The 24148-nt window shown below is 34.8% G+C and overlaps 2 protein-coding genes across 10 annotated transcripts in view; one reads left to right on the plus strand and one right to left on the minus strand.

The window, feature by feature from the left end:
• Window positions 1–15006, minus strand: part of tp73 (tumor protein p73) — a 63871-nt gene extending 48865 nt beyond the window's left edge. For 5 of the 7 annotated variants that reach the window (XM_048210704.1, XM_048210700.1, XM_048210699.1 and 2 more), the window contains exons 1-3: window positions 14875–15006; window positions 3065–3160; window positions 1068–1206 (exon numbers count right to left, since the gene is read on the minus strand). In XM_048210704.1, coding sequence (XP_048066661.1) covers window positions 1068–1206; window positions 3065–3160; window positions 14875–14906 — 267 coding nt within the window. In that variant the 5' untranslated portion in view covers window positions 14907–15006. Of the gene's footprint in view, window positions 1–1067; window positions 1207–3064; window positions 3161–6016; window positions 6302–7107; window positions 7316–14874 lie in introns of those variants that run through there. The other 2 variants (XM_048210702.1, XM_048210701.1) reach the window with 2 other exon arrangements.
• Window positions 7505–24148, plus strand: part of wrap73 (WD repeat containing, antisense to TP73) — a 33792-nt gene continuing 17148 nt past the window's right edge. Inside the window, exons 1-5 of one of the 3 annotated variants that reach the window (XM_048210709.1) lie at window positions 7505–7646; window positions 9598–9695; window positions 9802–9954; window positions 14984–15100; window positions 21388–21460. In XM_048210709.1, the coding sequence (XP_048066666.1) occupies window positions 9627–9695; window positions 9802–9954; window positions 14984–15100; window positions 21388–21460 (412 nt within the window). In that variant the 5' untranslated portion in view covers window positions 7505–7646; window positions 9598–9626. Of the gene's footprint in view, window positions 7647–7795; window positions 7953–9597; window positions 9696–9801; window positions 9955–14983; window positions 15101–21387; window positions 21461–24148 lie in introns of those variants that run through there. The other 2 variants (XM_048210707.1, XM_048210708.1) reach the window with 2 other exon arrangements.

Genomic DNA, 24148 nt, shown 5'->3' on the forward strand with positions numbered 1-24148 from the left:
TGTACAATTTAGCAAATCCAGGTAACAAATCAGTAAATCGTGCGCACGATTAATAAATCGAGGGAATGAATCCGTAAATCGTGCATACATTTAGCAAATTGAGGGAACGAAACAGTAAATCGTGCAGACGATTAATAAATCGAGGGAACAAATCAGTAAATAGTGTGTACGATTTAGTAAATCGAGGGAACGAATAGGTAAATCGAGGGAACGAATTAGTAAATCTTGTGCACGATTAATAAATCAAGGGAACGAATCAGTAAATCATGCACATGATTAATAAATCGAGGGAACAAATCAGTAAATAGTGTGTACGATTTAGTAAATCGAGGGAATGAATTAGTAAATCTTGCGCACGATTAATAAATCGAGGGAACGAATCAGTAAATCATACTTATGATTTAGCAAATCAAGGGAACGAATCAGTAAATCTTACGTACAATTTAGCAAATCCAGGTAACAAATCAGTAAATCGTACGTACAATTTAGCAAATCAAGGGAATGAATCAGTAAATCACGCGCATGATTTAATAAATCGAGGGAACGAATCAGTAAATCATGCGGCGATTAATAAATCGAGGGAACGAATCAGTAAATCATACGTACGATTTAACAAATCGAGGGAACGAAACAGTAAATTGTGCTCGCAATTTGGTAAATCAACGGAACGAATTAGTAAATCATGAGCATAATTTACTTTTTTTTCTTGCATGTCATGTGCGGGGCTCCGTAATAATCTAACTAAACCTTTTCACTTAATTTTTGTAATTCATTTATTAATTATTATACCTTCAGTTTTATGCTTTTATGCTTTTCACCATCTTAATTGACAGATTACATAGAATTAATTCATATTAATTATGCTTGCATAACTGCAAAAAAAGCTAATTATGAACAAAATACAATAAACAAATATTAATACCGCAAAGATAAATACTACCGCATTCTGTCAAGTTGAATTCACTTCTCTTTGATTGGTTTTACTGACAATGTATTGTATGTTTGTAAATCAATAGATTGCAGTTGTATTTGCTTGACACTCAGAGAATGTTCCGCCGGCTTCTTACCATCACGTTGTCGTTCATGTCTCTCATGTGGTAGACGTCCATGCAGACTTCAGCGCGGTTGCTGGGCAGGCTGCTGGAAGCCACCCTGTCCCCTGAGTGTCCTGCCTGAGGAAGCTCAAAATATGTGCTGTCTGGCTCACTGTAACAAGACAAAGAGACTGTACGTGAATCAAAAATGGATTATATAAGCAGGTTTAGCTTATATTTAAAGGTCATGTAAAAGATTTCACATATGTTAATTCAAAGAAAACAAATTGCAGTTTATCTTGAAATAGTGCAAATTAATTGTTACTAATATCAAAACGTGCTGCTGATATCACACACATTAATAAAACATTGATTAATTTTTCACACCTGTTATTCATTTCATTGATTGGTTTGTCTGTGTATTTAAGCTCTGGATTACTTTCTGTTCATTGTCTGTTCTCATCATGCTGTAATCAGTTGTTCTGTTCTTGCTTTTCCAGTGTTCTGAGTATTTTCTTTTGAGTTTTGTTAATAAATCTGATACTGCTGCTTTTAAATCCGTTTCCTCGTCATTCGCAACTGAAAGTTGTCAATGACCAGTGTTGGGAAAAGTTACTTTTAAAATTAATGCATTACAAAATTGTGTTACTCTCTTTATGGAAAGTAATGGGTTACATTTCTTTTGCATTGCTTTTTCTCACCTGGGCTGGGTTTGCTTGTTTGCTTTATAATAACAAACAAACGTTTTATTTTTGGCAAATATAAAAGGCCAATTCACACCAAAAGGCTGAAGGAAATGCAGATTCACGCCTGTACAGAGGGAGCAGCTCAAACAAACCTTTCAGCTGTGCTGCTATTCTGGGGTGTGTTTCCCGAAAGCATCGTTAGCCAACTATGGTCGCAAGTCCCATTGAACTCTATTGGTAACGACGGAACTTGCGACCATAGTTCGCTTTGGGAAACGCACCCCTGGATTGCAAAAGAATAGGATGCAGGAGAAAAAAAAAGTTACACCCTTACTTCAGCAATCAAAAAGAAACACAAATGTGACGTTTATCTAAGTAATTTTTGCTTATTAGTATGGTTCAATTTATTTAACATATTTAATTAATTCAGGTTTGCATAATATTCTGAGTTTGCATTTCACTATTTCATTTATTTTGAGGAATACTGGATCTTTTTTGCACAAGTGAGATGAGTATATGCATGTTCACATTTAGTCTAGAACTACAATAACCATTATGTTCACACAGCACACACAACGCCTCTACATTTAACAACAAAAGAGCTGTCAATCAACAAATGGGAAAACAAAGTTACTTATTTGAAAAAGTAACTCAGATATTTTGTTGTAAATTGAAAGGGATAGTTCACCCAAAAATGAAAATTCTGTCATCATTTACTAAACCTCAAGTTGTTCCAAATCTGTAAAAATTTCTTTGTTCTGCTGTACACAAAGGAAGATGTTTGTAACCAAGCAGATCTCGCCCCCCATTGACTACCATAGTATTTTTTTCCCTACTATGGTTGTCAATGGGGGGTGAGATCTGCTTGGTTACAAACATTCTTCCAAATATCTTCCTTTGTGTTCAGCAGAACAAAAAAATGTATTCAGGTTTGGAACAACTTGAGGGGGAGTAAATGATGACAGAATTTTCATTTTTGGGTGAACTATCCCTTTAAAAGTAATGCATTACTTTATTAGTTACTTGATAAAAGTAATCTGATTAAGTACTGATTAAGTCGCATTACTTCTTAAGCCCGGAACACATCAAGCTGACGCCGACGAGCTAGTGGTGACAAAAGCAGACTGACCGACGAGCTCCGACGCCGATTCAACATGTCGAATCGGCAGAAAAAATGCAGACAAGAACCAACTTCACTCAGAGAAAACTTGGTCGGCCTGACGAACAAAAACCGCCTGACGGCCGACCGTCAGTTTGGTGTGTTCCAGGCTTAATGCGTTACCCCCCAACACTGCATGTGACAACACAACAAAAATGCATGTGACTGCCAGTAAATAAACTCACAGGGTACTCCACAAGTGTTCAAAGGTTGTACCCTCATCAGCGGTGGTTGACTGGGACATCTTGGATGTTGGACAATCCACCGCAGGGCAGATCACACTGAAAAACACAAACCAAACAAGAGGGTTACATAATAAAATAAAAGCACCAGTGACAAACAAAATCATCAGTAAAATGACACATTGCAGTCAGTTACATACAGTATACATGCAAACGTAACTAGCCAAATATGCAATACAGTGAACATGGACTTCTTTAGTACACTTTCCAAAAAAATATAAATGGTTAACTGATAATAACATCTAAATTAATAAAAAATAATATTCTTTAATATTGCTGAATCAACCTAAATACATAAAATGTATTTTATTGGTATAATTTAATGTATTAAATCATGTAAAAAACAAACAAACAGCTCTTTAAGGTAAACAATGGCACTTTTTACAGTGAAGTGCAAGATCTTGACAGTATGAATCACCATCCATTTTTTTGTAAGGGAAAAAAATATCTTGTGGTTTGAAATGGCACGAGGGTGAATGAATTATTACAGAATCTTGATTTAAAGGTGAACAAGTCCTTTAAAAATTATTGTGAAATTGGTATGAATACTCTAAAAAAGAGGTTAATTCAAATGTTTAAAACTACATTTGATATTATTTGATGTTAAATTAAAAAAAATAAATGGATAGTCTTCCAAATTATATTTAATACCTATATAATGATTAATCACAATTGTTATACATTAATTGACCCTGTAATTTTATACTGGACCCAGATTCTAAAGAGAGAGCATTATAACTGCTCTGTACTCATGCTCTGTAAAATAACTCTACATCTTAAATGCATCTTAAACTGCATCACTGTGTAGAAATTGAACACACACAGGATTCGATTTAAAAGTAATTTCCACCCTGCTGCCCAATGCATCATCTGAAGTTTGAATCCCAGCAGATTTTGAGGCTGGACGCAGAGATTCAGAATAAAGATGCCAGGCTTGACGTGTCCAAACCTGCCTGGCACTGTTCCACAGTGACCACATACTTCCTCCATCATATTACTCATAGGAAATGAGGGCTAGAAAACTGTATCCTAACCACGCAAGAACAAGTCAACACAGAAAGTGAGTCTGTTGCAGTTGTGAACCATCAAAACTGTAACACACTACACACCTAATAGAAAATCCTCAAATTTTCATTCATTCATTAGGTTATGCCATTTAATTAGCTATATATTGATCATGATTTTGCAATTATTTTATATTCATTTGAAGATAAGAAAAAGCATTAATGTTTATTAATGTTTGTTTTTTTTTATTTTAGAAAAAGGCAAGATAAAGGACTCAAACACACATATTAAATGCCCATATCCTATTACTAAAAAATATCAACATCCCTTATATTGTGGATGATATTTAAAGTAGCTATTTTAAAGATGATTCATTTCATTCATGTTCATGTAAATTAGATAAATTTAAAGATGACAATCACAGTGCTATTCTTTGATACACTGTTATGTTTCCACATACTGTAGGTTGAAACTGAATAAAAAAAAATAAAAATTAAAAAAAATTCATAGGAGCATAAATTATGCATTTTTAAAATGGTGTATTCACCTTATCAATCAATCAATCAATCAATCAATCAATACAATCAATAAAAGGCAATATTTTTTACTCCAGTAAATATTTCTCATAGGCTTATTCAATTCTTATTCAATTTCTGTATGTGCTAAAAAAGATACTGAAGATTCCCTACATTTTTGTCTAGGAAAAAAGTTAAATAAAGTAAGCTTAGTTTATTAAACACACATTGACTTTGAGCCTGGCATAGGTTCTTCAGCAAAATCCCAATAGTAAAATAACTGTAAAACGCACAAAAATGTAAAAGTAAACTTAATTAATTATAATATATGTATAATGTATAATATATAAATGTATATATATTAAATGTATACATTTATAGCATGTATATAACATTTATAACAAATACTCTTTTAAAACAGTTAAGCGTTTCAGTTAAATACCGACTCTGTGGTTTTATTTTGTTCACTTGATAGCTATTACAAAACAAAAAGATGAGATTATAGGCTCCTTGTAATTTGGATGTAACAAAATAATTTTAAGCGCTTTCAGAAACGTTTAAAAACCAACATTCTGCTATAGAAAACATTTATTTTTACTCAAGATATTACAGAGATGATTCTTGTGACAACTTCAACTAGCCCGGTGTCCCCTTAATTTAAAATAGAACAGACAGGTAAATCTAAATGTGCTAATTTAAAAAAAATATAATAAAAAAGAATAAAAAAGAAAACGTTTTCTCATACAATAAGTGCTTCAGGCAGAACACACAGCCTGTTTACTGTTGTGCAACGCGCGTCGCGCCTGTTCCCTCGGTAACGCCGAGTGCAAAAGACGACCTATTAGCATAAGCTAAATTAAGGTTTACTCAAACAAAACTTATCGAACACTTTTCAAAAGACTATTATATGATCACAAAAAAAAAAAAAAACACCTCATAAAACTATCGTTTGCTCCTAAATGCTTCTCAATATCTGCTTTCGTTGAGGATTTTAGTCCAATCTCCCTGATTTCGCATGTCAAATTTTAAAATCAACACAGCAAAACTAAAATAGTTTAAAAAAATAAATAAATAAATAAATAAAATAAAACGTGGCTAAATAATTAATTCCAATCTGGGAAAGACAAGTGAATTGGGATGAGGGCATTGGGATTTCGTTTACATCACCTCAAAGTGAAGTCCGACCTCTGTATTTTTACGAACGAGGCAACATCGTGTTTACTAATTTTGAGCAGTATTCCCGTGATAGCTGCCACCTTGAGATGAGTTAAAGCTCTGCCAGCAATTATACACACACAACAGGGATTCGAGCGGAGAATTGAATTATCACCTGACGAAGGCCTTGAATTTTAGAGCTAATGAAGCTGTGTCTTACCGATGCTCACACCGAACAGCCCCAAAACTGATCAGCCATAGCCAGGAGTATAGCCCACTTCACCGGTTAATGCGTCATGGACAAAAAGTGCAAAATTCTTCCTTTGTACCGGTTAATTTCAGGGTGGATTCATATAAAGCACATGTTAAAACAGAAGAGCCTTGAAAGGCATAGGAAAATTTGCGAAAATATTCATAAAGATTGCAAACTCCTTCGAGCGACCATAACTCAGCGCAGTACTGAACTAATACAGCGCCCTTGACAACGAGTTACACAGAAGCCGTCACACATCACCTGCCTTCATTTCACCTCTAACATTGATGTTTAATTAAAATACATACAATTATATATATATATATATATATGGTCCCCAAAGGCCTATATAATATTAATATATTAGCCTATATATTTATAATAATATTATAAACATTTTAATGTATTTATTTAATTTTCTTTACCGTCTATTTAGGCCTATATTGTTTGGAAATAATATTTAATACCTGTAACATAATATAATATAGGTCTAATATATTATCTGTAAAATTATTAGGCTAGACAAACACAAATAGATCAAGGTCTAGTGGGAAAAAAAAACATAATCGCTCTCAACAGAAGTTCATGTTTCTTATCAAGCTTAAGGTTTAGTCTACTGTAATACATGTTGACAGACAATTATCATAGTGAACTCTGACCACTGCATCACCTTTCTAGGACACTCATCGATTTTCTAACTGACAGATAAAAAAGAACAAATTAAAATGCAGAATACACTTATTGTTTTGTGCTTTAGCCTTTAAAATAAATAAATTAAGCTACATAAATGAAAAAATAAGTCGATTAGTGGAGTGATTTAAACATATTTATACATTTTAGCATTATTAACGTAAAAAAAAAAATGCTATTTTTTTTAACACATCTAGTCTAAGCTATTGAAGTGAATGATGAAAACATGAGGAGATCTTACTGCGTTCACTTAAAGTGGGTGGGTTTAAATGCTTACCTTCAGCAATGTGAGCACTGTATACTATTCCCATACCGTGAGTACTAACGAACCACAATACTAGATTTATATTAGATTTGACGTTACTTACCAAACAAGTTATTTTCCTGGCTTAACAAACTATGCCGATGATCCCAAAATCACTTCCTTGACTTGCAGCTGACCCTTGTAAACTACAGCCTTGTCTTGTAGCAAATGAGCTCCGAATTAAGCCATTGAACAACAGAACGTAACTTGAATCACTCCTTATAGTTAAAAAGCAGATGAGAGAGTGGCAGATGAGGCTGATTATGCAGGTATAGGGTAAATAGGCTCGCGGAGTGTGAGTGCACTTGGCTGTGGAGGGTTGGGTTGGGGGAATTGGTGGGGGACGGGAGGAGGCGTTAGCCGCCGTTTGGGCTCACACGAGCGGGAAACACTAATCCCATATGAAGAGGTCGCTAAAATGTGATGAAAGCTTTACGTTTACATTCTCACTTGAATCTGTGTGCGGTTTGACAGTCTAATTCGGTGGTAGAAAGACTTCTGTCCATAAGAAAATCTTAGACCGCTGCCTCTCCTGACAGCATAAACACGTTTTTGCATTTGCTTTGAAATGCATATACGGTATAATAAAGTAATTCAACGCAGGTAAGTAATACAACTACTTAAGATGTGCTTGATAAGCCGTATTTATTGTTAATTCTAGAAAATAGAGATGAAACATCATTTCCCACAATTCCCTTGCGACGCCGACAATTAGCTCGGCGCTGATTGGCCGTCAGCACAACACATATGACGTTTTCGTAGACGTCACTTCCGAAACAATAAGAGATTCGGTTGAGGGCTTTAGCGCTCCTTGGCTGGGTCAGTTGAATCTTATGAGTATCTTTTTGTTTTGTCTTGCAAAGGTCTTAAAAACTAACCGTTAAATTCTTCGGATCAATACACTAAAAGGTAAATTGTTAAAACGCATATAACGAGTCTTTTGTTAACTTAGACGTGTAACCAGTGTTGTAACTTAAGTAATCACACTGATACAGAGCCGTTAACGTTTCCTAAACCTGACAAAAGAGAATTTAGGGATTATTACTGGTCGTTTCTAAAATCCAATACAGTTACAAAGTAGTCGTAATATTCATACCGGTAGTAAACTCAGGATTTGTGGTAAGTAGAATAGGTTTTGTCTTAAATTCTAGATTTAAAACAGGAATCTCATGAATAACAACCTGTTATTAAGACACATGTTTAGCATAAAGCAACATTTTTATTCATTGTGACATTATTTCCATGTCTGTCGAGCACCTTTCCCCTCTAATTGGTATTAAAAATATAATTTTCATTACTGTACTGTGAAAAAAAGCATACCAATTGAAATTGAAATTATTTATCCATAATGGTATTATTAATAATTAAATTCTAAAGGATTTACGCATAAAGGTATTATTTATAGTACAATTTATTAAATTACCCAATGATTACTGATTATAATAAAAATATTATAATTAATATAGTTTAGTAATAAGAATATAATAAGAATCACCTCTGAGAATAATGGTGTTCTCTAAATAGTATTTTTATTATTACCAAAAATGTATTATGTTTATTTGATTTGATTTCTTTTTATTATTTGTTTGTTTTGATTAACTATGAGGTGTTCTTTTACTCGGATTAGACACAGTCTTTGTGTCTCTGTTTGCAATCTTAAAGGGTTAGTTCTCCCAAAAATGAAAATAATGGAATTTATTTATAATGTAATTTACTCACCCTCATGTCGTTCTACACCCGTAAGACCTTCGTTCATCTTCGGAACACAAATCAAGATATTTTTGATGAAATCCGATGGCTCAGTGAGGCCTCCATAATAATGACAACAATGACATTTCCTCTCTCAGGATCCATTAATGTACCAAAAACAAATTTAAATCAGTTCATGTGAGTTCAGTGGTTGTATCTTAATATTATAAAGTGACGAGAATACTTTTTGTGCACCAAAAAAATCAAAATAATGACTTTTTAACAATGTCTTGTGATGGCCGATTTCAAAACACTGCTTCGGAGCTTTACGAATTGAATCAGTGATTCGGATCTCCTATCAAATGGCTAAATTGCTGAAATCATGTGACTTTGGCGCTCCGAGTCACTGATTCGATTTGTAAAGCTCTGAAGCAGTGTTTTGAAATCGGCCATCACGAGACATTGTTGAAAAGTCGTTATTTTGTTTTTTTGGCGCACAAAAAGTATTCTCGCCACTTTATAATATTAAGGTAGAACCACTGAACTCACATGAATCCTTTCAAATGTGTTTTTAGTACATTAATGGATCTTTAGTACATTAATGGATTAATGGAGAGAGGAAATTAATAAAACTGTTGCCGTTTCATTCATGGATGGATCACTGAGCCATCGGATTTCATCAAAATATCTTAATTTGTGTCTATTTATTGAATTAATGACATTATTTTCGTTTTTGTGTGAACTAAACCTTTAACATTTTGGTAGTATGTTAAGGTCAAAATTTTAAAGTATGCATCAACACAGTAGTCAATATATTTTATGTTGTATTTAATTTATAGTTACATTTTTATATTTGTCTTTTCAGTCACAGACTAATCAAAGATTTCCAGTAGCATGAATTTCTCAGAGGTCCTCAAGCAGTCCAATCAATTGTGCAAAGTTTCTCCTGATGGGAAATATTTGGTAAGATGTTTTTCTTACAGGCAATAACATCATCAAATTATGACCATGATCAGCACACTGATCTTACAGTTTCTTGTTAATCAGCACATTTAATTTGGACTTGTAGGCCACCTGTGTTCAGTACCGCCTGGTTGTCCGTGATATCAACACCCTTCAGATCCTGCACCTGTACACATGTCTGGACCAAGTGTTGCACATGGAGTGGTCCTCTGACTCCCTCTTCATCCTTTGTGCCATGTACAAAAGAGGACTAGTGCAGGTATGTCAAGTTGCCCGTTGCGTTTATTGATACAGTAGTAATGATTTATCTTGAACTTTGTCATGGAAACTAGCATGTATAAACCTTAAAGTCCCCCTGTAGTCAATAATTTTATCCCTTAAAACTCATCTTTGATCACCAAAATGTTAAATGTTTTTTCCTTGTTTTTTTTTTTTTTTTATGCCTAAAAATAGCTTGAATGTAACTCTACACCCTTGCCTCATTTAATATACTTGGATCAATGAATATGCAAACTAGCCCCGCCTCCACTCACTCACTCACGGCAGCTCAGAGATCCACTCGGTCAACTTACTGAGGTAAACGCTGCAATGGTATCGCTCTTTACAACATCGGACACATAACGTTAATTAATATGATTAGCCTTTTGCTTGACTGTTATCAAACAGCTAATAATGTGTTGCTAATGTTACACAAAACATGTTCCCGTTCGCCATGTCAGAGTCAGACAGCTGCCTTCTAACAATCAGTATCCTTACAAACGCTTTAACAACTCAGGATGTCGGTGGAGAAAGGCATATAATTCATCATAACATCGTAATATACATCATACACCTGTCATGTTGCTAAATGTACGTGATTTATCATATCAACAGAAAAATATATCGGGATAACCTGCCTTCTCTCGAGACTCCCCTGCTAAATCGCTGTTAATGATATGCTAACTGCGGGTTTGACACTGTCTTTTTTTCACTGCAGTTTTAAGGAGAAAATACTCAGCAATGGTGTTGACTTATGAATGTGCACTTGGTTTGTCTAAAAGCATATTAAAAACACCACATAGACATATAAACAACATTAAAAACTTGATTTTCACAACAGGGGGTCATTAATTAAACAATTCAATAATCAATTAAAAAGGAATTTATACCTGTATGATATTAAGCTGTTGCCACATTGGACCAGTGGTTTGGAAAATGGATGGATGGATGATTCAGCTGAGGGCGCCATCTTCTGGCAAGACGTGGGAATTCATTTGGCACGACCCTCACAGTGCAATATGGGTATTCTCTAGCCGTTGAGTGTAAATCAGGTGTACACTCGTTATTGTGGTGCATTATGAATGAGTGCACTCAATAATAACCACTATGGTTTCGGACACCACTACAAGAGGCTGTCCCCTCAAATGGTGCCCTATTTAACGGTATAAGGGGCAATTTTGACACAGCCACTGTTTTTGAACGAATCTCTTGAGTGAATGATTCAATGACAAATACATTTAAGTCACTTGTCGCCACCTACTGGCATAACGATGTAATTCATAAAATCTTTATTTGAAGCATGTTACTTTGAAAAGGTGAATTTACTCTATTTTGATCGCTACCGTCGACATCAGTGTTTATATGCGAACTATAAACTTTTATCCCAGTACTTCTGTGATAATTTGAATGATTGTAACACATATAAATAATGATACTGTGTGGTTGAAAAGACTGTTTGTGAAGCTGTTTCATACTTGTGCATGACAACTTCTCTCTCTGGATCTAAATGTGAGTCGGGCCGATAATGTGGAAAAACAATGAAAAAATCGATTTTCCCTTTATTTTTTAGCTAATTTCAAAGAACAGACATTCAATAAATAATCTCCCAAAGCAGGGCTCAACCAAGCGGCAACCTCCCCCAGTCTCTCGTGAAGCCAATACGGAAGTGACTTAAACTGCGATTCATCGACTGGCCGCTAGGGACAGGCTCCAAAAGAGAGCAGAATCTCATTGAGTCCCATGTTAAATTGGCCAAGTTTATAGCAGAAAAAAACATGTTTACAAGTTGGTTCAAATTGTGGTTTTGGTCTATACTGCTAATGTTGCCCTTCATGACAACTCTGAGGGGGGTGAATTTTTTTCTAACTCATTCTTTTGAATTATATTAAGCCTTAAAGTTCTGCATAATTAAGGGTGTGGTCACTTGAGTGACAGGTAGATGCCGCTGCTGTCTGTGAGCCGTCACTTACGTAGTGGTTCCATATTTTTTTACAGTCTATGGGCTCAACACTAAGGATTTTTTCTGCTGGCCCGGTCGGGCCAGTGGTTCAAAATTTTCAATGGCCCCTCAGTTAATTCCAGCCGCTGAATTTGGCATCTCAGCCGTATTTGTGCTCGATTATTTTATACAATTATAAAATATGGCTTGCTGCATAATATTCGAGACTGATGTGTGTCTGTGTAGATGTGCATGCATGTGGAAGAAACAGAACACACGTTGTTGGATCGTGGCATTGGCTAAAAGTTTTGTTTGTGAGATTTACTACAGTGACAATAGCGGGAGGATATCAAAATCTGACAGCACTGCTTGGATATTATAACTAAAACTGCTGCACTATTTTGAAAAAAATATACTTTGGACACGGGCTCATTTGTTTGTTAGATACGATCGTATAGAGTTTTACAACATAAACGCTGCTCAGATTGCATTATTTCTTGAAGAATGATGACAGAGAGCAGATCATTCAGAAGAAATGTTATGCAAACAATGGATAATATATCAATATTTCATGGACAAAAAGTACTGTTTTGCAATGGACATTTATATTTTACCCAAGTGCCACAGATTGGATTCATCTCGCGATCTCTATTATAAAGGTATGAAGTCTCATTTCGATTTTCCATGTTGTTATTTGCACCCAACACAAATTACTGGTGTTGGAGCATCTATATCTTAAAAAACACAGTAGATTAGCAGTAAACCTTTAGAACTTTCTGATGATAAAACGTATCTTCATTAATAATTTAGATAGTATCTAGATAGATAGCTCCTTTGCTTGCTAACATGGTCACGTCGAGCTAGGCGGGCATGGTTTCAGCAACCAGTCACATCAGCTCAAACCACCTACCCGCCTCTTTGCCCATTTTCAGTTATCCGGGAGTGACGTGCGGTGACGTGCAACTAAGATGGCAGCGGCCTCATTTACGCGTCAAAACTGCTGTTCAGAAATCTATGGGTGACGTCACGGACACTACGTCCATATTTTTTTACAGTCTATGGGCTCAACACTAAGGATTTTTTCTGCTGGCCCGGTCGGGCCAGTGGTTCAAAATTTTCAATGGCCCCTCAACAAAAAATTAATAAAAGTAAAAGACAAGAACATGGGCCTATAAATCATTGTCTTTGTTACATTTAACCTCAATAAATAGGGTTATGACACCAAAAGCTACTAGATTAACTTATATTTTAAATATTGTTAGACAAATAAACATTTGTAATAAATAAAATATTAACAAATAATCAAATTACGAGTAATAGCACAAATAAATAAAACAGAACAAACAATGATATAAATGTTGCTTTTCAAGTTTTTCATGTAGGTTTAAACAGGAGATTTTCAGGTACAGAAATTGTAATCTAATGTATAACTATAGAATAGATTAAACTTTATTAAAGTTAATCAGTCAAGAGCAGTTACAGATGCATAAAAATGTTTTTAATGTTGAAAATATAAATCGTTAAATACTGTTATTTGAAATTATAAAAAAAAAAAATGAAGACACTTTAAATGTGAAATTAAACCCGCCAGTAGGTGGCAGCGAATCACTGTTAATGAGCGAATCATTGAGATTCAACCGATTCATTCAAGCAGCTGATTCATTCAAGAAGTGTTGCTCAGAGACGCAAAACAATTCTGTGGACTTTGGAATATTTTCTTTGGCGAAATACATATCTATGGGCGAAATAGACGATTTGGTGTCTTAAATGTAAGTCACTTTATATTAAGTTCTTGTTCATTAAACTGTACGCTGAATAAAATCAATATCACATCTGTAATCATGCTAATATTTGGAGATGTACACAAACAGTGACATAAACGCTGGTCATTTGTCAATGGGAAGCCTCGTTTCAACTGACCGGCACGCGATTGGTCCAGCCATCCTCCTGTCAGACTAGCAGCGCTCTGTGTAAACAAGCTAGCAGATCTCCTCAGAAAGATAGTTCAATACTCTGTAGTGTACTATACTGTGTTTAGTATACTAGTTCTGTTTATTAATTTGAGACATGTCGCTGTCAAAAGAGAGCAAAGTCGCCAAAGCGTTAAACTCATTCACTCTCTCACACGCTTTCTCTCAGTGACTGTGTATATGTGCGTGTACGCGCAAGGTGACAGTCAAGGATGCACACACACACACACACACACACACACACACACACACACACACACACACCCTCTCTCAAGCAAAAATGTAGCACCTGTGTTCAATCTTTCTGATTTTAGCAAATCTTTGTAAAAGTGCCTTTTAAAATATTTATTCAAAAAAATACTTTAAAATAATTTGAGCTTCAGCCTGGTTTAATAGCATTCATATATATACAAATGTCTTTGGTCAAATTAAGCTGTAAAATTAATAGTTTATCCCTTTAAATGCAATGGATTTTTGAAGGATATCAACAAAAAACAGGCAAAAAACTTTAAAAGTGATTTTCTCAGGTTTTCAATTGGAAAAAGAGGGCAGACAACCATAGTACAAATGGGTATATATTTAAAACCATTCAAGGTATGACTTTGACTAGGATATCATTTTAAAGCTCCTCTTTCCATTGATACCAAAATCTCAGTTTTGAAATTTGGGTCACTGTGACTCATTTTGCTGGATCAGGTCACAAATGTTCGCTGTGATAGACAGCAGAATTGTTGTTATTTAGGAATAAGATCACGTGTGTGTATGAATCAAAATCATGATCTTTTACATAAGACACATGATTAGAGGTCTCATTCACATCTGTTGCACAAATGGTATGAGCTAGACACCAATTTTAAAACTTAGGTTTAGGCGTTTGTTCAAATAACCATTGCTTCAGCCTAATAACCCCTCTAATAACTTTAAAGTATTAGGTTATAACTTTAATTATCACTTTTTTAACAATTAGATAAATTCTTCTTTATAGTTTAATTTACACACAAAATGATCTTACCTCTGTAAGGGAAGCCAGCGCCAGTCTTTCATGTTGAGCCTTTCAACAGGGCAACAGGACACAAATATTTTATTTAAGAGCCTTTGTGTTTCTCTATATTTGCTCTCAGGTATGGTCTCTAGAGCAGCCGGACTGGCATTGTAAGATAGACGAGGGTTCTATTGGACTAGTCTCGTCACGCTGGAGTCCTGACGGGCGACACATACTCAACACCACTGAGTTCAATGTAAGTATGGCAGTAGGAGGAGTCAGTTCTGCACCGTGTCAACTGTTGCTGCTCATAAATAAAGACCTGAAAATAACAGACAGTCCATGGGCAGGACTGAGTTCAACTCTGTTGATTAATTCTGTGGGGTCACAGTCAGAATGCACTGTTCTTCTGAAAATTACTTTTTTTATTTATTTTTTTTTTAAATTTTTTTTACTGAAAATTATTATTATTATTATTTTTTTTTTTTTTGTTATTGTTTATATCTACTTGAATGAAAAATGCCCATGTTCACTACTGCTCAAAAATGTATGGTTGGTAAGATGAAAAAAGTCTCTCTTGCTCATTAAGTCTGCAATAATTTGATAAAAAAAAATACAGTCAAACAGTAATATTGTAAAATATTATTACAATTTAAAAAAAAAAAAAAGCTTTCTATTTGAATATGTTTTAAAGCATAATTAATTCTTGAGAGGACAATTCAGCCTTACCATTACTCCAGTCTTCAGAGTCACACAATCTTTCATATATTTAATATAGTGATTTGGTGCCCAAGAAACATTTCTTATTATCAATGTTTAAAACAGTTGTGCAGCTTAATATTTTTGTGGAAACCATGGATAACCGTGGATTCAGGATAATTTGATAAATAGAAATTCCAAAAGAACAGCATTTATTTGAAATAGAAATATTTTGTAACATTATAAATGGCTTTACTGTCACTTTTGATCAATTTAATGCATCCTTACTGAATAAAAGCATTCATTTCTTGAATAAAAATCTTACTAAACCCAAACTATTAAACTGTAGTGCACTCTAAAAAATAAAACATTGGTTCAACAACAAAAAAAATATGTTAACGTTTTCCACTAGAATTTTTAACTTAAGCCAATTGGGAGAATTACATTAATTCAAAGCAATATTTTGAGTAATTTTTTAAGTAAGGTGAAGAAGTTTTTTTGCCACAATAAAAACACATTTCTAAGTAACATGAACTTAATAATTTTCAACATGAATGCAAATATTTAAGTTGATCCAACATAATGTTTTAAGTAAGGTGAAGACACTTTTTGGACACAATAAAACGCATTTCTAAGTAACATGAACTTCACCATGATGGTAAATCTCCAAAAACCCACATTAACAGAAACTCTTCTAAATTAGCATACTGCTAAATCTCCCTTACCATTAATCTTGTGCAAAAAACATTATATAACACTTAATTTTAGCATTTACTCTCCCTTTCAAATGCCATGGGCAAAGCATGATGGGAAATATAAATCCCAGCCCAGTTTCACTTAACTTAAGTTCGTCTAAATTAAAAGAAGTGTTCGTACAACTCAAAACAATGAAACACGTTTACACGTCATCAGATTGTATTTTACATTAACAGAACTTAAAATTAAATACATTTTTGATTAACTGAAAATGTTCAACTATGACAAGTCATGATAGCATATCGAATCAATTGGCATAATTTGTGTGTCATCCAAGCTCAATAAAATAACAATTACAAGTAAAAAGTCTAACAGCATTTCAGAACTTGATTTTTTTTATTTCACAACAATATATATATTTAAGTAATGACTAAAGGTCCCCTGAATTAGTTTTTAGAGTGTGTATTATGAAATCTCGATGCCACTCTCTTTCTCTCTCTCTCCTTCTCTCTGTCTGTCTGTCTGGATTACACTTGGGCTGAGTTCCACAGTAGTTCTCTGTCGCCTGAACTTGATTCCAAGAATTACTGACAGGTGTTGAGATGATGGACAGCTGTGTGTGTGTTCACCATACACTTGGAATGAAGTGTCTGTCTGTCTGTCTGGAATTCTTGCTCTTTGTCTAGTGTGTGGGTGAATGATGGCTGGACAACTTGTCTGTTGTCTTCCATCTGACGTCTCTGTTACAGTTTTCCACACTATTTGTTTTAATGACAGCACACGCAGTATTTATGAAAGTAATTTTGCAACGGTCATGTTTAAAGCAGCTTATCAAGGTTGTCTAAGGCAGTGGTACATATTCGTTGCAGTTTGAAAAATGGACAAAGGCTGAAATCATAGACCATTCAAGTCAGCTTGCTTCTCTAGTGTGCCACCTAGAGGAGTGCCAACTGAACAATATAAAGGTGGCAAGTGCATACTAGATTTCTAATACTGGGTCATTCCATGTCAAATCAACCAAATTTCGGAAACTCAGGAAAAACTCAGAATTTTTGATTTTGTTGATATTTCTGTATTTCTGAAGAAATACGAAGATAAATAGTGATGAAAGCCAAAAAATTAAATGTCACAGATGTATATTTACTGAGTATTCCATTATTTTGTAGAGGGGGGGTCAAAATTACCATTTTCACCTAAAATTTAGAGCCAAATTACAGGGGAGTAAAATTACTTTTAAAAAATGGCAGAATCTTTATTTTATTTTTACACTGAGATTGGTAGGTCTATTATTCTGTTTACTTCAGAAATTATATGCCAACAGTTAGGGTTAGTTTCAATTATATATGCCAACATTAGTTTCATTATATGCCAACGGTGCAGTTCAAAAATGGCAAAAAGCACTTCTTGTGTTTTTTTTGCCCCAAGTTTGCATGCATGTAACTCAAGAAGTATTAAAGATATCTTAATATCCTTTTATATTTTGGTTTTTAATAAACATGTCTTTTGGTATCTTCTTTTTAAAGGCCCCATATGATACAATGCCAGAGATTTTAATTCGGCTCCATGCGTAAATTGGTCAGTTGTACACCTTGTCAGTGGCCAAAAAGAAAATATGGGTCAGTCTGCATACAGCTGATACTTTTTTTTTGTTAAAGAGGAATATCTGAACAACAAATAATTTTGAAACTAGAAATTGATCTTGTTTTTTTTTTTTTCTGTTAGCACAATTGCATAAAACATACCTGTCTGAGTATCATAAATATTACTTTTCCAAAGTTTGCATGCCTGTCACTCAAAAAGTATTAAAGATATCTCAATATTTATATTCTAGTTCTTAAACTTTTCTTTTGAAATCTTTTTCAAGGCCCTATATGGTTCAATCCCATAGATATGGGGATGTCAATGAGACTCCATGTTCGATTTGTTGTCTTCAATGGTCAAAAACCAAATGTGGTTCACTTTGCAGTTTGCACACAGCTGATACATATTGCATTTAAAGAAGAATGTCTGAAGAAAAAATTATGTTTAAACTAGAAATGTATCTTGTTTCCCTCTATCAAAACAATCGCATACAACATGCCTCTCAACATGCCATATTCTGTAAGCGCAAGGGCAGTTGCAGCTCCAAATTCTTTTATGATGCAAAATCAATGTAAACACAGTCCGTTATGCCTTAAGGACTGGACAAAACATCTGATTTGTTCAAATGTGAACACAGCCTATTAGACATGCCACTATCGTCATCAGAAACAATCAAAAAGCAATAATGCAGAGAAAAAGAGAAAAATTCTTTACTTCCCTTGTCTGGAAAACTTTCAGGTACTTAAAGGATTAGTTCACTTTCAAATCAAAATTTCCTGATAATTTACTCACCCCCATGTCATCCAAGATGTTCATGTCTTTCTTTCTTTTTTTTCGAAATTAAGGTTTTTGATAACTTTTTTTTTAGGGTTATTCTCTTTATAGTGGACTTCAATGGAGCCCAAATGGTTGAAGGTCAAAATTACAGTTTCATTGCAGCTTCAAAGCATTCTACGCGATCCCAGACGAGGAATAAGGGTCTTATCTAGAGAAACCCTCGCTCATTTTCAAAAAAAAGTTTTTTTTTTTTTTTTAATTTTATACTTTTTACCATAAATGCTCATCTTGAACTAGCTCTATTCTTCTTCTTCTCTATTAGAATTCCAGCAGTGTAGAATTCCAAGTGTATTACTGCCCTCCACAGGTCAAAGTTTGAACTAATTGTTATATACTTGCACTAGCATATTGTATATGACAATTTAGTTCAAACTTTGACCTGTGGAGGGCAGTAATACTCTTAGCAGCGTCTACACTGCTGGGATTCAAATAGAGAAGAAGAGAGCTCAAAATGAGCTTTTATGGTTAAAACGTATACATTTTTAAAATGTATTTATTTTTTTTAGAAAATGAGCAACGGTTTCTCTAGATAAGACCCCTATTTCTCGTCTGGGATCGCTGTAAACTGTAATTTTGACCTTCAACCGTTTGGGCTCCATTGAAGTCCACTATATGGAGAAAAATCCTGGAATGTTTTCATCAAAAACCTTAATTTCTTTTCGACTGAAGTAAGAAAGACATGAACATCTTGGATGACATGGGGTGAGTAAATTATCAGGAAATTTTAATTTGAAAGTGAACTAATCCTTTAAACGACTCTTATATACTGAAAGCACTTTTTGTTAATTGCTTGTAATGTGTTATTTGTTCCCATTTACTTCTTTATATCTGCTTGTATGTTGTTGTGAAACTATATTTAGTTACAATTGTTTTAATTTATTAATTTAATCATTTTAGTACTTATAATTATCAAAGTTGTTTAAAAGTTCTCTAAGCGATCCTGAACGGAGTAACTTCCTGTTGACGTTCGAAGTGTTGTCAAACAAAACAGAGGCTAGCTAGACACCCCCCCCCCCCCATTCTTCCTGAAACAGTCATGAACGCATTTAAAAACATTCTTGTCGGTTATTGGCTGGAGCATGTTTATTATGATTCGTGGTCCAGGCTGCACCAGTTTGTTTTTGTTGCCGTTTGTGCTTGTGGCGACTACAGAGACCGCGTTTTTTACAGTGTGCTCAGGGGACAGGCAGCTAGCGGATAGTGAGGAGATGTTTGCTGTAATGTTTTGGCCTAAAAACGCATGACATCGCTTATAGGACCTTTTGATAAAATTCAACATATTTGATATTCAAAGTTGGTAAACTTATTCATTGATAAGAAAAAAAAAAAATGTTTTAGAATCGAATCAGAATCAGATTGTGAGATGAGATGCCCAAAGATTCCCACTCCTAATACACACACCTATTAATTAAATAATATTTTGCACAACTATTGTGTCTTGTTTAATATATAATAATAATTTAATATTTTATTTATCATATCTTTGGGTCTCATTCACTAATAATTAAGTAGATTATTTCTTATTTGTACGCACAGGAGAACTTCTCATGAAAAAATTCCGCCTAATTCGTAACATGCACATGAATTTGTTCTTAATCCCGTTCTAATGTTAGTGAATTTGAAGTATTCTGAATGAGCGGCCGCGTGCACAAGGTTAGTCATTTGCATAAAACACGCCCAAACCATCTCCATATAAGGGCTTTCTGCATACCTTTCCTTTACAGCCTTTCGTCACTCACAGACCTCTCATTAGCCAGCTGTGCATACGTGTAAATCTGCGTTATTCAGAGAAACCTCGCAGCTGAAGCCATAATGCAGCTTTTCTTACTCTTCCACTGTATATGATGAAATAAATTTAAGATGAAATTATATTTACTAATAATATAATATATTATAATATATAGTCATGTTAAGATTAAATATAACTTAACACGATTATAAGGTCACACAGAGAAAGTGCGTTTTGCGAATGTGTGGTTTCAGTTGTTCCTATATATTTTCATAAATTTAGAAAAAACTTTAGTACAAAAGTTTTTGGTGAATCATGATTTGTTCGTGAAAATGCTCTTACACAGATTTCATGCACAAACTTGTGCGTATGCATGAATGAGTCCCATTATGGACATGGCTTTGTTCCAGTAACAACAAAACTGTGAAATATACAGTTTGTTCCTCTCCTACTTTTCCTCTCTCTCAGGATAAAGGCATATCATTGTTTGTTTTTAGTTTGCAAAGAATTGAATTCATCCAAATGGAAGTTGTTTGTAACTTTTTGGATTTTGGGCCCTATCATACACCCAGCGCAATGCGGCGCCAAGTGCGACGCAAGTGTTTTTTGATAGTTTCAGGCTGACACAGTTATCATTTACATGTCCTCCGCCACGTTGTTTAAATAGCAAATGCATTTGCACCTATCTGCTCGCCTATGGGCGTGCTGGTCTGAAAATGAGGTGTGTACTTCAGGCCCATTGCTGGCACGTTGCTATTTTGAGGCAACTGAAATAGACTGCGCTATTGACCAACTGAAACCTGGTCTAAAGTCAATGGCGCAATATTTTTCCTGCTTGTCCAATAGGCTTTGTCAGTTAACTGATACTGGGGATTTTCTGGTGCTTAAACCTGTTTGTACACCACTGACCATAAGGTTGACAACTTGAAGGTGCAAATTGGGTTTCAAATCATTACATTTAAATATTTATTTCTCCATAATTTTTTGCTTTATCTTCACAGTTGAGGATCACCGTCTGGTCCCTATGCACAAAATCTGTATCCTACATCAAGTATCCTAAAGCCTGCCAGAAAGGTGAGTGCATGTGAGTAAGTGCAGACATTCAGTATCTGAACTAGTTATACTAGTCTGGGATGTAGCTAGTTTTATAAACTATTTGTCGGAGGGGAGATGTAAGGACAGGGTCACAGAAACATGAATCATGTGAGAGTATTTACCTGTAATATAAGTCTTGTCCCTGGACGTCTAGCCAGACGTGAGCTCTCTCAGACAGCTGGTAAATGGCACATAGTCCTCATAACCCTCCTGTCAGCATAGAGCGAACTTACACTCCAGAAGACATTAGCTTCATATCATGCATTACTGCCAGAGATTCTCATTTTCTGGCCAACAGCGTGTGGATCCAGCTATCTGTCACCTCTGTCGCTCGTGGATTGAGCTGTAACCTTCAGATCAGCTGATGGAAAAGTTGTGTTGAAAGGTGCTTCTGTGCTAGCATTGTGTTGTCTGTCTAACAGAGTGAATTATGAAAATTTTAGTCATTTATTGTTTGCAGTCATGGGTCAAAGTTATGGATCCGAATTCCATTCATAACATAATTGACCTTCGCCCAGTGTTGGGGAAGCTACGTTGACAATGAAGCTCATAATGTAGAGTAGTTCAACAACAGTCAAGTTACTTTTTGAAAAAGTAGTTTGCTACACCAGAAGATACTAACAAAACTGAGAACTACACTTAAGCTACTTCTTAACTTAAGCTAGCAATATTTTTTAATATGTATACTAGCATTCAAGTTGTATTTCAGTGTTTTTGAAAGAAGTGTCTTATTTGATCAAAATTACAGTAATACGGTAAAATTGTGAAATATTATTACAATTTAAAATGACTTGTCTAAGTTAAAGGTGCTAAAGAGGATGTTTTGTTTTATACATTTTTGCAATATTATTTGAAACTGTCTTTACTGACTGATAAAAGACTATTTATTAGGTGCACTGAAAGGAATAATATTAATATACATCATCTGTGCACGAGGTAGGGCCTTAAAAACATCAGCCAATCGTTTACGCGATTGGCCCTCTAGCTTGTCAGTCACTGCCATGACGTTCCTTGTGAGAGACGTGCGCGGCTGCGTGCTCCAGTAACTTTCCACACTCCACAGGCGCCGCATGCAATGTTTTTGTCAGGAGACAGGAGTAACAACTGCAGATTATGAGTTACCTGCGGTGAGTCCGACATAATGAATCCACTAACACGACACAGCGAATGCCGGTGGTAAACACTCGTGTTCCAATACTCGTGCACGAGTTTTGGGAGGCGTTCCCTCGAAATGAGCTGTGAAGGAGGGGGGGGGTTTTCTTACGCATGCGCTCATTTCAAAAACTCACTAACAGTCTTTGGTTTCTCAGTCGACGAAAAGATCCTCTTTAGCACCTTTAATATATATTAAAATGTAATTTATTCCTGCAATGGAAAAGCTGAATTTTTAGCAGCCATTATTTCTTCAGTCTTCAGTGTCACGTGATGCTTCAGAAATCATTCTAATATGCTGATGTAAGAAACATTTCTTCTTATTATCAGTGTTGAAAACAGTTGTGCTGCTTAATATGTAATGTAATTCAGGATTTTTTTCAGGATTCTTTGATAGAATAGAATAGAAAAGTTCAAAAGAACAGCATTTATTTAAAGGCACAATATGTAAGATTTTTGGACTAAAAATCCAAAAACCACTAGAACAGTGTTACATATTTTGTTGACTTGTGTACTTACATTATCCCAAGTAAGAGTTTCCAAGAATGTTTAAATACAGAGAAAAAAGCTATTTTAATCAGGACACAGACCATGTCCGTGCATCGCCTATCAATGACATCATACCCGCATTACCCTCGGTTTCCGGTTTTATTTTGTAGAAACCATGGGAACACCAAAGACGCTTTAATATATTATGTGTTTTATTAGACAGGGGAGCAACTGTTTGGATGGATACATTCATCAACAGAAAACTAATCATGTTATATAGCTCAACACAGTTCAATGTAATGCATCCTTGCTGAATAAAATTATTAATTTTATTATATTAATATTAATTCTTACTGACCCCAAACTTTTGAATGCCCTTGTAACTTGTAACTGTCAAATTATGTTTTTGTTTTTTTGCATTTATAGTACTGAAAACATGTGCTTTAGTGTGATGCTCTATCCAGATTACTAGGTGTCAGTGTAAATCCAAGGACTGCTCTATCAGCCAGCACTTCTAATCCCTATTGGCAGTGTTTAATGTTTCTAAAGCAGGTAAATCTGTCAAAATGACAGAAATCACTTTGAACTTGAAGTATTATCACTCAATGTTCCAGTTAATAAACATTTGTTATATGTTTCAATACAGACATATATTACTAAAGTGATATTTAACACATCCTCAGTATTGCTGCGGAAATAATAGAGTTTTGGGCTTATTCATGGTCTGTTGTAGTAATTTGTTAATGCTTTTACACTTACTACATGTCCTTTTAATGTTCAATGGTTGAAGGGTGAGTAGAATAATGTCATAATCTCATTGTACCCAGTTTTTTGAAAATGCTTATTGCGTTCATAGAGCGAACCTTTCGCTGATTGTTTACAGTTTTTAATGGAAGTAACTCCTATAATTTGCTCAAAGCGTCAAAGAGGTGGATACTGTAACAGTGCCCCGGTCAGTTGCTGCTCATCGAAAAAAGCAACCACAAATCTCATGAAACACAATCTATAAAATATATGGCTGACTGT

This window comes from Megalobrama amblycephala, linkage group LG12, assembly GCF_018812025.1.
Source record: "Megalobrama amblycephala isolate DHTTF-2021 linkage group LG12, ASM1881202v1, whole genome shotgun sequence".
Classification (NCBI taxonomy): Eukaryota; Metazoa; Chordata; class Actinopteri; order Cypriniformes; family Xenocyprididae; genus Megalobrama; species Megalobrama amblycephala.